The 15,782-nt window shown below is 35.0% G+C and overlaps 1 protein-coding gene and 1 long non-coding RNA gene across 3 annotated transcripts; both read right to left on the minus strand.

Moving 5' to 3' along the window:
* Positions 1–285: 285 nt before the first annotated feature.
* Positions 286–11,798, minus strand: LOC26535209 (28S ribosomal protein S5, mitochondrial). Its single transcript, XM_015189274.2, has 2 exons — positions 11,598–11,798; positions 286–1,425 (listed from the first exon to the last, which is right to left on the minus strand). The coding sequence occupies exons 1-2, from the start codon at positions 11,737–11,739 to the stop codon at positions 344–346; spliced, it is 1,224 nt and encodes a 407-aa protein (XP_015044760.1). The 5' UTR covers positions 11,740–11,798; the 3' UTR covers positions 286–343.
* Positions 9,468–11,453, minus strand: LOC120322352. Of its 2 annotated transcripts, none has more exons than XR_005562128.1 (2): positions 10,127–11,453; positions 9,468–10,031 (listed from the first exon to the last, which is right to left on the minus strand). It is a non-coding gene; the product is annotated as an uncharacterized LOC120322352 (long non-coding RNA). The 2 variants fall into 2 exon arrangements; XR_005562129.1 differs by having other exon boundaries at positions 9,936–9,973.
* Positions 11,799–15,782: the final 3,984 nt, after the last annotated feature.

Genomic DNA, 15,782 nt, shown 5'->3' on the forward strand with positions numbered 1-15,782 from the left:
TATTGTTCTTAGAGTTTGTAATAAATAATAATTAATAATATAAAAGCCACATCAACATCAAGCTAGTCTGGAGCCCGAATTAAGGCAAAGAAAAATAATTTATTGTTTTTATAATATTCACTAAATATTATAAGATAAAAACTGGACCTAATTCGTATAAATTAATTAGGAAAATGTAATAATTGTTATCTATGTATGTAGGATTATACCACTTTAGCTTACCTAGATTTTTTTTGGCAATACCTTGGCCAAACCGAAAACTAAGTATTACACGCTATTTCCATATAAAATAAATATTGATGAAACTACTTTTTATTTAATTTACATTTTATAACTTCATGAATTAGGCATACAAATTAACGAGCTTGTGTAGTCGAACATTAGCTTGATTCCGAAATCGCTCTGCTTTAATTTTATGTAAGTTATGTCCTTTACCATAAAAATAAAATGGTACTGTGCTTTTTCGTTTTAAAACCATTTGATTTCCTAATGTGAAATGCATATAGTCAACTTCGTGGGTGATACGAGTTCGAGTTGAATTAAGAATGGGCATTCCTTTTACATCAATAAATTTATTTCTTGTCTTTTGCTGTTGAACAATGTTTGAATTTGTTTGGTTAGCAATATACTGATAGGACCTTTGCGTCATCAGACCAATAAAAAATGCCTTAACAATATTCTGGAGGTTCGTAGACCCCTCAATTTTGGCGTATAAATCCTTGATACCTATAACATTACAAATTGTTTGAATCGCCCGGTGACATACTAGGCCATATCCATCAGGTTTCTGAAAACAAAAAATTTTAGTTTTTCCGAAATCTGTACGAAAGTCGTGGAAAATTGTTCTATTTTCACAGAGGTTTATGTTGATTAGTTTTTGGCCTGCTCGGTTCTTTGATTTTCGAAGGGCCGTACGAACTTCTGGCGCTTTAGCGGTAGCAAATCCGGCCAAACCATTACAATTTCCAGTGACTGAAAGAACGGAATATCTTCGTTTTCTTCCCATATTTCCTTTCATAATGAAAACAATTTTGTTTTCTAAAACTCTTGTATCAAATGATATAAACTCTTCGTCGCCAACAGGATCAGGAGGTCCAATGCTTCGTCCGGGCATTTTACTTCCAGACCACCCTCGGTCTATTGGATTTAGTTTCATCATTTTAAAGTTTCCCATTGAATCACGTAATTTTAATATTCCATTTTCTCTATCTAAATTCTCGCTAAGTTTCTCTTGATTTATTAGTTCGTTTCCACGAATAAGAGGTGAATTCAATCCAGGCCATATGCGACCACATTTTCCAAATCCGATAGTTTGCCCTTTGTTAAGATCCTTTGCAACTTTTTTTCCACTTCCTTTCCCACGACCTCTTTTTTTTCCAGCATTGCTAACCGCAGTTACTCCTCGCCAAATGTCTTCAGCAGGTACTAAAAGAAAACCAAAAAAAAAAAAGGTTTCAATTGGTTGATTCAATTTATATTAACGACATTTACGGTCTTTCTTTATATTATACCGCAGTTGTCGTAAATTTTTAGTTTTGTCAACAGTAAGTGGTAAGTGGTCTTTATACATTTTTAATAAAATTGTTGAAATTAATAAAATTTTAAAAACTATTTCATTTTGGTATATCATTTATGTAAAGCGCATGAAATTTTTAAATTTCCAGCATATCGACAATATACTGGCAGTCCAAGTACAACGCACACCAAGAGAGTCCAAATACACCAAAAAATTAAAATCTGCTTTAGTAGTCCGATCATAACGAGTGATAGACCAATCGGAAGGTCCCTCAAAACCTAAAAGGATTGGAATTGGTTCAAAAAAAAGTAGGTGAAAAGGAAAGTAAAATTAAAAGAAAGTAAGAAAAAAGGAAAATTTATATAAATTTGGGCTGATAGAGCCAAAAAAATATTTAAAAAATCGTGTCATATAACTTTTTTTTATTAGGGGCAAAGTATATTCCCAAAAAAAAAGATTTTGGGAAACTTTTCAAGAATTAAATTTTTGTCAGTTTCTGCAACCACACCCCACACAAAACGGACGGACATGGCCAGATCGGCTATTGATCCTGATCAAAAATATGTATACTTTATATGGGAAAACGCTTACTTCTTCGTGTTACATAATTTACAACGAATGTACCTCTTACACTGAGTAACGGGTATAAATAATAAAGTAAAATTCCTGTACATTTGTTTAAGATTAAGTAATCATATATTTAATTCAATTAAATAATGCAGTACATATATACATTAGAAACTAGGTTACACAGAAATAGGGAAACAATGAAACAGAGATTGCATTTTCTATTTCCGTGAAAAAGTTTATTTTGAGTTCGTTTTGTTATTTTTTTTTTTGCGTATATTTGTATATTTTCAAGGAAATAGGAAAATATATATGTTAGAAAGAGTGGCCTATTATGCGTAAACTTCCCTTCAGTAAAACTTCTTGGAAATTGTAATACCAGGTGTGAATGTAAGGTTCGTATGAAATTAAAAATATATTTCGGTAATGCCTCTTTTGTCTCTTTCTCACGCGGTTATTCAACTCTTAGTTCTATGTATGTGAAAAGTGGTGTCATCAACTTTCAACTTTGAAGAAATAACAATACTTAACAGAACAGAGAAAAAACAAAAGAGAACGCTATAGCCGAGTTCCTTGAATACTAGATACCCGTTACTTAGCTGGTGGAAGTGCGAAGAGAAATGTCAACACTGACCGTTTCTGGCGGTTTGTGGGCGTAAGAGTGGCAAATCAATAGATATTTACAAGACTAACAAAAAAATATTAAAACATTTTTCAAAAGTTTGGGCGTGGCAGCTTTGGGCGGTTCGAGAACGTTAGATTGGGCGTGGCAAACTTTTTTTTTTTGCAAATCGATAGAAATTTACCAGACTAATAAAAAATATCAAAACATTTTTCAAAAGTGTGGACGTGACCCTTTTGGGCGATTTGTGGGCGTGGCAAAATGGGTCAACAAACTTGGGCTACGCTTTTATAGTTATTAAGATCTCGACGTTTATACGGACATGGCCAGATTAACCGGGTCGATCGATTGATCCTGTTCAAGAATATATATGCTTTATATAGTCGGAAACGCTTCCTTTTCCCTGTTACATACTTTTTAACGAATCTAGTATACCCTTTTAGTAACGGGTATAAAAATTGTATTACATTAATTAGAAACAATTACTCCTTTAGGATTTAAGACATTTCGTTTTCTTGTAAGATGCTCTATTTTCTGTTTAATTTATTGGCATAGTTGGAATGTTTTACTTTAGATTTGATTTTCTCAATCCAATATAGCAGTAAAAAAAAAAATGTTTCCTATCAAATTATTGCTTTAAATTAAAATGTTTTAGCTAGCGTTGCGTAGCAAGCGTTGCGCATCGTAGGAATTTAGTGGTTTGTGATACCATATAACCAGATCCAACTGCAGCACCACTTCTATATAAATTAACATGATCTCCCAGCAACAAAGGAGTTACCAAGCGGATCAGGCAAAGACGGCTTGATCGACGTGTAAGGACAACATTGTCCGGAGACGTTGCACAACGACGGTTGCTTAAATCTTAAAATTACAAAAATAAAAACAAGAGAGAACGCTATAGTCGAGTTCCTCGACTATCCGATACCCGTTACTCAGCTAGAAAAAGTGCGAAGGAGAGTAATCAACAGTTTTTGGCGGCTTGTGGGCTTTAGAGTGGGCGTGGCAAAAAGTTGTTTGGCAAATCGATAGAAATTTACAAGACCAATACAAAAATGAAAAAATATAAAAACATTTTTCAAAAGTGTGAGCGTGGCAGTTTTGGGCGGTTTGTGAGCGTTAGAGTGGGCGTGGCAACACGAATCGACAAACTTGCGCTCCGTCTATGTCTCTGGAGTCTGTATGCCTAATCTACACTTTCTAGATTTTGTAGTTCCTGAGATCTTGACGTTCATACGGACGGACAGCCGGACATGGCCAGATCGACTCGGCTATTGATCCTGATCAAGAATATATATACTTTATATGGTCGGAAACGCTTCCTTCTGCCTGTTACATACTTTTCAACGAATCTAGTATACCCTTTTACTCTACGAGTAACAGGTATAATGAAGTAAATGCTCTTTTGTGTTAATAAGACATACTTAAGACGAGTTATAGCGACTTGGAGGGGTAAAGTAAATTCAAAAACCTCAGAAGCACAGATTCCACAGTGTCAAAAAATAAGTAAAGAAGACACAGTTCCAAGCGCACTCGCGACATAGAAAGTAAGTTTTAAATAAAAGCTGCATGAAGTTTAACCTTCTAAGCCCCAAAAGTGCCTTGAGGCACTTATTCATATTTCCAAAAATAATAAAAGCTTTTTTAACATTTAAATAGTTTTTAGTAGTTAAAAATATATGTTTAAATATGTACAGCTGTGTTCATAAAAATAGCAGTGCTCATGAGCTGCAACTTTAAACTTAATTATACCCGTTACTCGTAAAGTAAAAGGGTATACTAGATTCGTTGAAAAGTATGTAACAGGCAAAAGGAAGCGTTTCCGACCATATAAAGTATATATATTCTTGATCAGGATCAATAGCCGAGTCGATTTGGCCATGTCCGTCTGTCCGTATGAACGTCGAGATCTCAGGAACTACAAAAGCTAGAAAGTTGAGATTAGGCATACAGACTCCAGGGATATAGACGCAGCGCAAGTTTGTCGAATCATGCTGCCACGCCCACTCTAACGCCCACAAACCGCCCAAAACTGCCACGCCAACACTTTTGGAAAATGTTTTAATATTTTTTCATTTTTGTATTGGTCTTGTAAATTTCTATCGATTTGCAAAAAAACTTTTTGCCACGCCCACTCTAACGCCCACAAGCCGCCCAAAGCTGCCAAGCCCACACTTTTGAAAAATGTTTTGATATTTTTTCATTTTTGTATTAGTCTTGTAAATTTCTATCTATTCGCCAAAAAACTTTTGGCCACGCCCACTCTAACGCCCACAAACCGCCAAACCTGTCCTTCGCACTTACACTAGCTGAGTAACGGGTATCAGATAGTCGGGGAACTCGACTATAGCGTTCTCTCTTGTTTTATATATCAAAAAGTAAGTGAATGTTGACAAATTTAATTTTGTTTTAACTTTGTGATTATTTTAAACAAAAACAAAGAAATTTATTATTCAAAATGCTCTTAATTTTTTTTACATTATTAATTTAAACAAAAAGGTGCTGTTTGCAGCTGTTCATAAAAATAGCAGTGAGTAATGAAAACAGTGGAATTAGTTGAAAAAAAAAAACATTGTTGTACTCCAAAAACTATTTTAATTTGTTTGTTTGGGTTAATACTTAGTCGTGAACCCTTTATTTTTTATTACGGCCTGGCATCTGCAAGGCATAGAATCCACCAAGTCCTGAAAGCGCTTGACAGGGATCCCCTCCCATGATTTTTGAACAACCACCCAAAGCTATGATCGATATGTTGAATCCAGTTCGCTGGTATGTTTGGGGTCGTTATCTTGCTGAAACGTCCATTTTAGTGTCATTTCCCAATCGGCTTAAGGAAACAACATTTTCTAATATGTATGTTCACATATACAGTACGATCCATGATCCCATCAATTTCGTTTCTTCCTTATAGACATTCCATTCGACAACAAGAATGCGATTTTATTGGAATAATCATAGCGGAACTTGAAAAAAAATAACATTACTCGATTGCATTTCTCGCACTGCTATTTTTGTGAACACAGCTGTATGTATAGAAGCTCTCAAAAGCTTTTAAGGGTACGTTTTATTTACATTTGCGCAGAACATGTGTTACACCGCGTATGCAATTTCAGCTGTAGCAAAGTGCGATTTGTTTCATCATAGACACAATGCATTAGCACTAAATGCAACTTACATTCCACGCCCAAACTTTTGAAAAATGTTTTGATATTCTAAGATTTTTGTATTGGTCTTGTAAGTTTATATCGATTTGTCAAAAAAGTTTTTGCCACGCCCACTCTAACGCCCCCAAACCGCCCCAAGCTGCCACGCCCATTTCATTTTGTACTAGTCTTGTAAATTTCTATCGATTTGTCAAAAACCCACTCTAACGCCAACAAACCGCCAAAAACTGTCAGTATTGAAGACTCCTTCGCACTTCCACTAGCTGAGTAACGGGTATCACATAGTCGGGAAACTCGACTATAGCGTTCTCTTTTGTTTTTTTTTTACTCTCAAAAGCCCAAGAGTGCCTTGAGGCACCTATCACTTTTTCTCACCCTACAGGTAAACGAAAGCTTCTACGTTATTTTTATTAGCATATTTGAGTTCAGAAGGCACAAGTTACTTTAGAAAAAATTATTATTTTATTGAATTTCATTCATTATTTTAGAATTTGGCATTAGAGTGTTAAAAATATAAAAGTAGTTAAAGACATTACCAAAATCCTTGGAAGATGATATGGTTTTTTCTTATTTTGACACACCTCACATTTTTAAGGCCATAATAGACCGTTTACATTTCATACAAACAACCAGTATACCTGATGGAGAATGAAATGTTAACACTCCTGCATGGAAATATTACTTCTCTTTAATAGGGAATAAATCTCTACAAGGAAGTAGAGAAAGAAAAAAATTTTTTATGACCTACGACTATAATGAAGCCGCATCATTTAACGCAAAATACAGAGCAGCGCGTATGTGTGTATTTATCTCCGAAACATAAATATGAAGAAGAATAAACGCGACTTACACTCTAAGTGGGTGCTCTTTGGACAGAATAGCTCGGGATGATTATCTTGCTGATCTTCTGGACCCTAAACATAAATTTTCAGATTATATTTCGTCTACTGTCAGTAAGGTCAGGGGTGTTCTTGTATTTTTAAAAAGGTTGTCAAAGAAATTTAATGAACCATTCATGACTAACATCTTAATCATATCGATAGTCCATCCGATTCTTGAGTATCACATGTTCGGAGTCCATAGTACGAAGTTCACTGAGACTGCATTGAATCGGTTTAAAAAAAACCTCTTACTGTTTGCCTTACGACGCCTAAATTAATTCCTCATAAGTCCAGTAGACTTATATTAACTAACTTGCCTTCCCTAGCTAAAAGCAGAACGATGCTTAAAACAAGTTTTTATTTGTAATCTTATTCGTGGTGAAGTTGAAAGTCCCGACTTGGATAGTCGGCAAAAATTCTGTTCGTAGCAGATTTATTAGAAATTACATACCCCTAATTTTAAATCATTGTAGTTCTAACTACGAGTTGCATGACCCCTACAGAGTTCCGACTATAATAGACTTTACAATATTATCTCTAAATATGACTTTTTTAAAGCGATCATTACTAACTTATTAATCACAAAATTAGATCTTACTTATATATATCGTTCTTTTGTCTTTGCATTAAAACTTATTTGCATTTATATATATATATATATATATATATGAAATATATGAAATATATATATATATATATATATGTATATATACTAGTTGGCCCTGTGCGCTTCGCCGCATGCAGTCTTTAAATTCAGTGAAAAATTCCTAGAATTTGTTATATGAAAGTCATTTATTTTATTTGAAAATTGTTATTTTCAATCCAAAACATTTGGATAAACTATATTTTTCACTGCATCATCTTTTTTCATTGCGCTATCAAAAGATTTATATGATATCAGTGCGCCTGGCAATTTTTCTTGAATGTGAAAATTGATTTCATTGACATGTACATCTTTTGGTGACAATATTGCTCGTTCTGTCAACCAATCGTGATTTCTGTGATTTTGAATTATATTTGGAAAAACGCTTTCTATTAATTCCCCTTTAGATTGTAGAATTGTACAAAAATTGTTTGGCAAAGTGATCAAGCCATTTGTATTTGGAACTTTGCCACTTCCGATTTCTAATATTTGCTTCGAAAACCGTTCTGCAGATTGATCATAGTGCTATTGAACACGCATGTTTATTTTCAATGTCAATTTTTGGACATATCGCCACATGAAATAATACTTCAAGCAAGCATTGACCTGATCTGCTAACGTTGCACGTGGAATGACGGGCACTGTTTGTCGGAAATCTCCTGACAAAAATACCTCAGGGAAATAAGTATATGTGTATGATTATTTTTACTGTTTATGAGCCTATATCTTCTATAATCGTAGCTTTTATTCTATTATTGGTATGCAATACTCTAACTCTTGCCTTCTGTTCTTACAATGCAAATGCAAAATTCTTCTTTGCTCACAATTCGTAGCACCGTTATAGAAAAATTGTGTGCTGCGATTTTTTTTTCTTAGGAAATAAGTATATGTGAACACAAAAGCTTGTGCGCATTTGTCAATCAGCGTGTTATTTGGATCGAGTAAATTGGTGTTAATTGACTGTATTCTAAAGAAAATAAATTAATTACACAAAAATAATATGTAAGTAATCAATTAATCGCATGTAACACTATAAAAAATGCAGTTTTTTTCTAAGAATGCCTCGTGGAACACACTTGTCTGTTGAAGAGCGCGGTCTGATTATGGGTTTGAGCGAAAGTGGCGCCAAAATTTCTGAAATAGCTTCCAGAGTTTCGAGACATCCAAATACGGTTGCAAATTTCTTAAAAAACGTGGAATCTTATGGAAAAGCCGAACGCAGTGGCAGACCCAGTACCATCGACGAGAGGTGCAAGCGCGAGATTAAGCGTCTAGCTGTTAACAAGCAAATGTCTTGTAACGACATTAAGCGCCATTTGAAGCTCAAAGTGTCTAGGAGACGGGTTCATCAGCTTTTGGCAGAAAATAAGACAGTTAAATATAGCTCTCGGGTGCCTGTACCAATGCTACTACCACGTCACATAAGCACACGTTTGTCATTTGCCGAAAAATACAAATTTTGGTCCGAAGAATTCCGCAGTGTTATATTTTCGGATGAGAAAAAGTGGAATTTGGATGGCCCAGATGGGTGTCATAAGTATTGGCGTGATTTACGACACCCCCGAGAGACACGACACAAAAGGAACTTTGGCGGCGGATCACTGATGGTTTGGGCTGCTTTTGGATATGCAGGAAAGTCTCTTGTTTGTTTTATTCCAACCAAAACAAACTCCGAGATATATACCCAGTTGCTGGAAGAAGAATTAATAGACTTTGCAACGGAGCTTTACGCCGATAACTGGACTTTTCAGCAGGACAACGCTCCAATCCATACTTCACGTGCTACAAAAACATTTTTTTCTTCAAAATCTATACCACTTTTGGAGTGGCCAGCGATTAGTCCGGACTTAAACCCTATTGAGGACCTCTGGGGAATTCTTTCAGCAAGAATTTATAAGAATGGACGGCAGTTTGACAATATCAGACAATTAAAAGACGTTTTGGTTGCAGAGTGGGAGCTAATAAGCAATGAAACTCTCCAAAATTTAGCAGACTCTATGCCAAATCGCATTCATAAGCTTCTTATGGCTAAGGGAAAGCATATAAATTACTAAAATAAAAAACAATAATTGAATACAGAAACAATTAATAAGATTAAGAGAACCAAATGAAAAATACACATATACTTATTTCCTAAAGACTTGTTAAATTCAATAAAATATATTTATAAGTTTCCATTAAACTATGTCGTATTATTATATATTCTGTTAGCGGTTCAAAAGGCCTATAAATTAAAAAAAAACTTGACCGGATTCACTTTGTTGAAAGTATACTTTTTTGGAAAAAAATGCATCCACATATACTTATTTCCCTGAGGTATTATTGCACCACCCAAAATTTGTTGATTGCGACGTAGATCTTGCATTGTTCTGTTTAATGCTTTTTTATGGGTCATTCTTCTTCTTCCTTCTCCTTCTTCTTCTGACTTCTTCATGCTCCTTATTCCTTCTTCATCCTCCTTCTTCCTCCTCCATCTTCTTAATCCTTCTCCTCCTTCCTCCTCCATCTTCTTAATCCTCCTCCTTCTTCTTACTCTTTCTTCTTCCTTCTTCGTCTTCTTCCTCCCCTTCTTCTGAAAACCTGCGTGATTGTTGATGCTTTAGTGTTCTTACTTTATTGCGTTCGGCTCGTGTATCTTCTAATTGATGAAGAAGATGAGGAAGTCGAAGAAGGTGGAAGTGGTGAGTTTAACCTCAAATGCACGAAACACATAATTAACACAGTTCAACTTACCACCTCAAAAACAAATGCCTGCTGTTACAATTTATTTATGAACCAAATAAAGTTTGTCTCATGAATTAAATAAAACAAAATGAGCAGAGAAGAATGACATCCTATGTTTTAGAAATGGCGCTGCGTGTAAAAAACGGTTTTCCCGCTTTTCTTTTGACTTTTTCCAGAATTTAAACTATCCTATCTCTCAAGTTGGATCGAACTGCACATGGTGTGCGAATTTTATTGTAATCGGTTGGGTGGTTTAGGAGTCCATTGAGGACAAATAAAAATAATCGGGGACTTCAGCGTTCTCTCTTGTTTTAGATTCTAACGATGCAAAGTATAAGTAATGAGCATTCTACATTTACAGATCTAATGGAAGTAGCCCAAGTTAAAGTGTTACCAAATGATAATTTTTAACACTTTATAATAAAATACTCTCTCTCTTTATTACATTTTTGCGGAATACGAAAACAATCGAATGAGATAATATGGTGGTATTATTAGAAAACTGCAGCGCAGCACTTACAAATATCTGCCGAAAATGACCCAACTCACAATATTTTGAAGACACTTCACCACTCGGATGTCATCTTGAGCCGATACAAGTTATAGACGACGGCATAATAATCAATAATGGCAAAGCTTTGGTCAATGAACTACTTATAGTGGAAACATTTCTCTTAACATTCGACGAAGAATTAAACGTGAACGACTCCGTATTCCGCAACTTTAAAACTCCGTCCAAAAACCCCCAATGACTGCTGTTGATAAAGCTTATTAACATGACGGGTCACCAGAAAATTCTGCTGTTGATAAAGCTCATTAACATAACGGGTCACCAGAGAATACTGAAGTCATATTTACAGAAGTTAGGTATGGAGAATTTCCGGTACATTGTCAAAGTGGAAGACGTCCTCGTTAGCCCTTCGCCAGCATGGCCTACAAGTCATTATAATTGATTTTAAGCAGTTCTGGGGCGTCCTGCGTCTAAGCGGGTTAACATGATCACCCATCAAGAGAGTATTTACCCAGCGGATCAGGCATAACCGACTAGACTAATCAGCGTGCAAGGTTAAATCAGGCTGCACTGAAACGGCGGCTACCTAACTTTCCACACGAATCGCTTGACTAAGCAGCCAATAGGACCATTGGTACTTCAGATTTTAATTAACTTTGGAAATATTTGGCCATATCCGCTAAGTAATTCTTTAAGTTTGCGTGCTTTTAATTTATGTATAGCTTCTGTAATAATATGTATAGCTTTTAATAAGTTTTTTTTATTATTAATTCCATATTTATAAAAAATAGATGAAGTAAACAAATATAAATTCGCAACATTAATAACTCACTGTATTTTAAGTCAGTCAGCACATGCGTTTCACTTATGCAAAATATGTTTGAGTTGGACGTTAAAATAACAATGTTGGATTTATATGTATCTTATATAAACACAATCCCTTTATTACAACTGAAAAATTGTACTTACATTTGTTAAAAAAGCTGATATTACGTAAACCTAAGTGATTTGATAAAATGCGTTCATTGGAAAATAACAAGCTTTGAGTATAATTAAAATTATTTCTGCAGCAAGCTCGATTGATCATCCGACAGATTAATGTTTGACTCATGATATTAAATTTATTTAGACGTTTCGTTACTGTCCTTTTTTTGTATTAATACAAATATATCTGCTGTATCGCCACTAAAATAAGTCCAACTTGAAACAAAAAGAAAAGAAATATAAATCATGCTTTAAGACCTGCCCAAACTATGTTAGTAGTTCATCAAAGCTAGTGAGTAGATAAGGTTTAAATGCTCAAAAATAGTTTTGAGCGAGATTATTATAAAACAAGTTGGGTTGTTTACATTTTATACGTGATATATATGTTTTATTTTAGATATCTTACAAAATTGTTGATACATATAAAAAGTGGACGTGACAGCACGTTTGTAGAGGCTCATCAGAAATATGGTAAGATGCGGAGAATATGACGGGGTCTTACAGATCAATTGAAAATAACAAATCAAACAAGGTTTTTACGGCAGTAACAATGTTTGTTATACATAAATATTTTTATACCTGTTACTCGTAGAGTAAAAGCGTATACTAGATTCGTTGAAAAGTATGTAACAGGCAGAAGGAAGCCTGACCAAATAAAGTATATATATTCTTCATAAGGATCAATAGACGATGTGGCCATGTCCGATCTGGCCATGTCCGTCTGTCCGTATTAACGTCGAGATCTCAGGAACTACAAAAGCTAGAAAGTTATTAAAGAAAGAGATTAAGCACACAGACTCCAGAGACTTAGAAGCAGCGCAAGTTTGTCGATTCATGTTGCCATTCCCCAAAACTGCCCACACTATTGAAAAATGTTTTGATATTTTTAATTTTTACATTGGTCTTGTAAATTTCTATCGATTTGCAGAAAAACTTTTTGCCGCGCCCCCTGTAAAGAGCACAAACCGCCCAAAGCTGCCAGACCCACACTTTTGAAAAATGATCTGATAATTTTAAATTTTTTTATTGGTCTCGTAAATTTCTATCGATGTGCCAAAGAAACTTTTGGCCACGCCCACGAACCGCCCAAAGCTGCCACGCCCGCACTCGACTATATCGTTCTCTCTTGTTTAATTATTTGAATGTTAGTTTAAGTTGAACATATTAAATATATTCTGACATGAAAAATAAACATGTATGGAACGCAAATTTTACAATTTTTAAACATTAAAAGCATGTAAATTGTTTAAGTCAGTATATTTTTAAAAGCCAGTGGAAAATTAGAAATTAAAAAACTAGTTAGACAAGCTCCACCCACTATAATACCATATTGATTTTTAAAAAAGTGTTCTTTGAAATCAAGCCGGATTAAATTTTACATTCAGAACATATGGGGAGATTAAATTTCTTGATGACAGATCCATCTGGGAGGATTCAAAAAGAACAAAATTTGTATAAAATACGTCGCTTAGAGAAAATGCCCTATAGTATAGTATAGTATAAATGCCCTATAGTATATAGTATAAAGCAAGACAAAAAAGTACTTATGTGCATCAAAGTAGCGACGATGAGTTTACAGCTATGGGGGAACGGTGGTTTATGAACATGCGCACACACAACTTCCACAACTTAATATTAGAAGAATCTAACCTTCCACTTGATTCCAAGTAGAGCTGGAAAAACATCATTTGCCCTACATCGATAATTCGATGTTTTTCAGAAAAAAAGTTGATACGTTGTTTTGAAGCCAGAAGAGACAGAATTTGAGGGGCATGCAAAATTTCCTTTTTTCACAGTTTTAAGTTCGCATTTCGTATTTTACTGCACGTTGACCATTTAAGTACTTAAATTAAGTAGCATTATTTATCAACAAAAAATTTGGCCCGCCTTTTAATTAAACAATGATTTGTTTTGTGGTGATGTGGAATAAATATCAATAGACTAGGTGAACTATTTTTTTGCCTTAATAAATGAGATCTGATTTGATATAAAAAAAAGCATTTCGGCCAGGCAAAAGTGTCCGTTTTACAAATCGAGAAATTCTTACGATTTCGAAAACCGGAGCATTTCATATTATAAGTCAACACCATAAGAAATCAAAATCGGTAAATGTTAGTTATAAAAAAATTACGCTCTGTTTGAGATCCATAGGTTGCGTTATTTATTTCTTGAGAATCAATATAAAACGTAAAACAACTTTCTCGTCCAAAGTAAAAATTATAATGAAATATCAATTTAATTTAAACGAAAACAAAAAAAAAACATCAAGTTCAACTCAAACAAAAAAGGACGAAAGTTACATTCTAAAACTAGGGTATTCAGTCATTTTTGCTTAGAAATAAGATCATATCAACATTTTTAGTTTTGAGCGAGCTTCGCGATTCGTTCACAACAAGCCCTCCAAAACGTCCTATCACTTTTAGTAAGTATTTCAAGACGCAAGTTTTGAATGCACTGTCATTAATATCTGTTGAAAGAAAAAATTGGAGTCCTTGGGAGGAATTAAATGGATTGGAAATTCTACTTTTTAAAGCAAGAGCCAAAACCAATTTTAATCACAATCTATAATAATCTGATCATTTATTTTAGTTTATTTTATTGAATTGATAAAAAAACGCGTTTAGCTTAACAAGCTCTTTCCCTGCTAAGTAGTGATGGGTAAATCGGAAACATCGAACACACCATTATTCGTAGAGATCGTATCAAGCAATTTTTCATTGTTTGCACCTATGAAAGTGGTGACAGTTCTCGCAGTTTGTCTGGCTAACCCAAAAAGGTGTCTGGCTGTCTTTTAAAATTGATGGGATTACAAAACAAATCGATGGTGAACTGCAAGTTTGCATTTCTTTACATAATTTTAAAGTTTTTGAAGAGATCAATTGTAACATTTAGGGTATTTATTTTTATTTTCTGCGTTTATTATTATTTATTAATATATTACTAATTTCAGGCCAATTATCAAAAATAGATTTATAGATTGTATAATTTGAGTTCCACCGCGTTTGGCAAGAATTTTTTAATGAAGTGACTAGCTTGTGTTGCAAATTAGCTTTTTTAAAGTATTTGATAACTTGTTTGTAATCAACTAATAAAGGGTTCTCTAATAGCCACGCTCGAACTTATTGAAAGCTTATTGCGGCCATGTTGTTTGAGTGACAGATGTCAAATGCAGTGTGTTATCTTCTCGTTGTACGGTCGCGATGATCGAGGTGAATTTTTTGATGAATGGCTTCTACAACAAGCAAAATTGTGGTATTTGGGAGGAGACCTATCCACACGAGGTTCACCAAGTGGCAAAGCATCCGCAGAAAGTGACTGTTTGGTGCGGATGTTGGGCCGGAATCTTGATTGGTCCATATTTTTCAAAAACGATGATAACCAACTTTTGTTGGCCTGAAATTGAAAATATGGATCTTGACAACCAGTTTACAAACTGGTGTGCCACACAGCACACGATATGATGGATGTTCTGCACGATCCATTTCCGGACATGGTCATCTTGGGCGGAGGCGACGTGAACTTTCCACCGAGATCGTGCGATTTGACCCCGCTAGACTTTTTCTTCTGGGGTTTTCTAAAGTCGCAGGTCTACATATGCCAACAAGCCGCAAACCACCGAATCCCCAAAAATCGCGTACATTTGCTGCGGTTGAGCTTTGAAAATCCATCGATCTAAGCCCCAAGATTAGGTTGACCATCTAAAAGTCCTTTTCAAAATGCATAGTGACACCAAGGAAGTGCTGCATTTGATGATATACTATAACTATACTTTGAAACTGCATTCAACGAAATAATTGTGCCTGGCTAAATTTAAAGACATTCCAGACGAAACTCTTTTCCTTTTGCTTCGGCTCCAACGAGTAAAATCGACATGCAATTTATTCGGCGATAAATGTGTGGTAAATTTTTGAGTGTGTCTTTATCCACCGCATATTTTTGTGTATTGCCTTTGTCCTACACACAGACATTGCGGTGGTACATCACCGCCAACCGCATATTAGTAAGTAATACCCTAACCTCATATTATGCGGTGTGAGGAACACCGCCATCGCTTTTGCAAGTATTTGTAGTGCTAAAATCAGGCACCGGTGCCTCGTCTCTAATACGAAGACTGTTGCCAGCTCATTTGCGCTTAGAAACACGCTGCACACTGCGTATATGTATAAATCT

The sequence above is a fragment of the Drosophila yakuba genome, unplaced genomic scaffold, assembly GCF_016746365.2.
Source record: "Drosophila yakuba strain Tai18E2 unplaced genomic scaffold, Prin_Dyak_Tai18E2_2.1 Segkk8_quiver_pilon_scaf, whole genome shotgun sequence".
NCBI classification, from domain to species: domain Eukaryota; kingdom Metazoa; phylum Arthropoda; class Insecta; order Diptera; family Drosophilidae; genus Drosophila; species Drosophila yakuba.

What these genes read in the sequence shown, in the direction of transcription:
- LOC26535209 (XM_015189274.2), bottom strand. Translation starts at nt 11,739, where the DNA reads ATGAGTCAAACATTAATCTGTCGGATGATCAATCGAGCTTGCTGCAGA. An exon ending in TATCAGCTTTTTTAACAAAT is followed by an intron (nt 1,426 to 11,597) that starts GTAAGTACAATT and finishes GTTTTCTTTTAG; the next exon opens with TACCTGCTGAAGACATTTGG.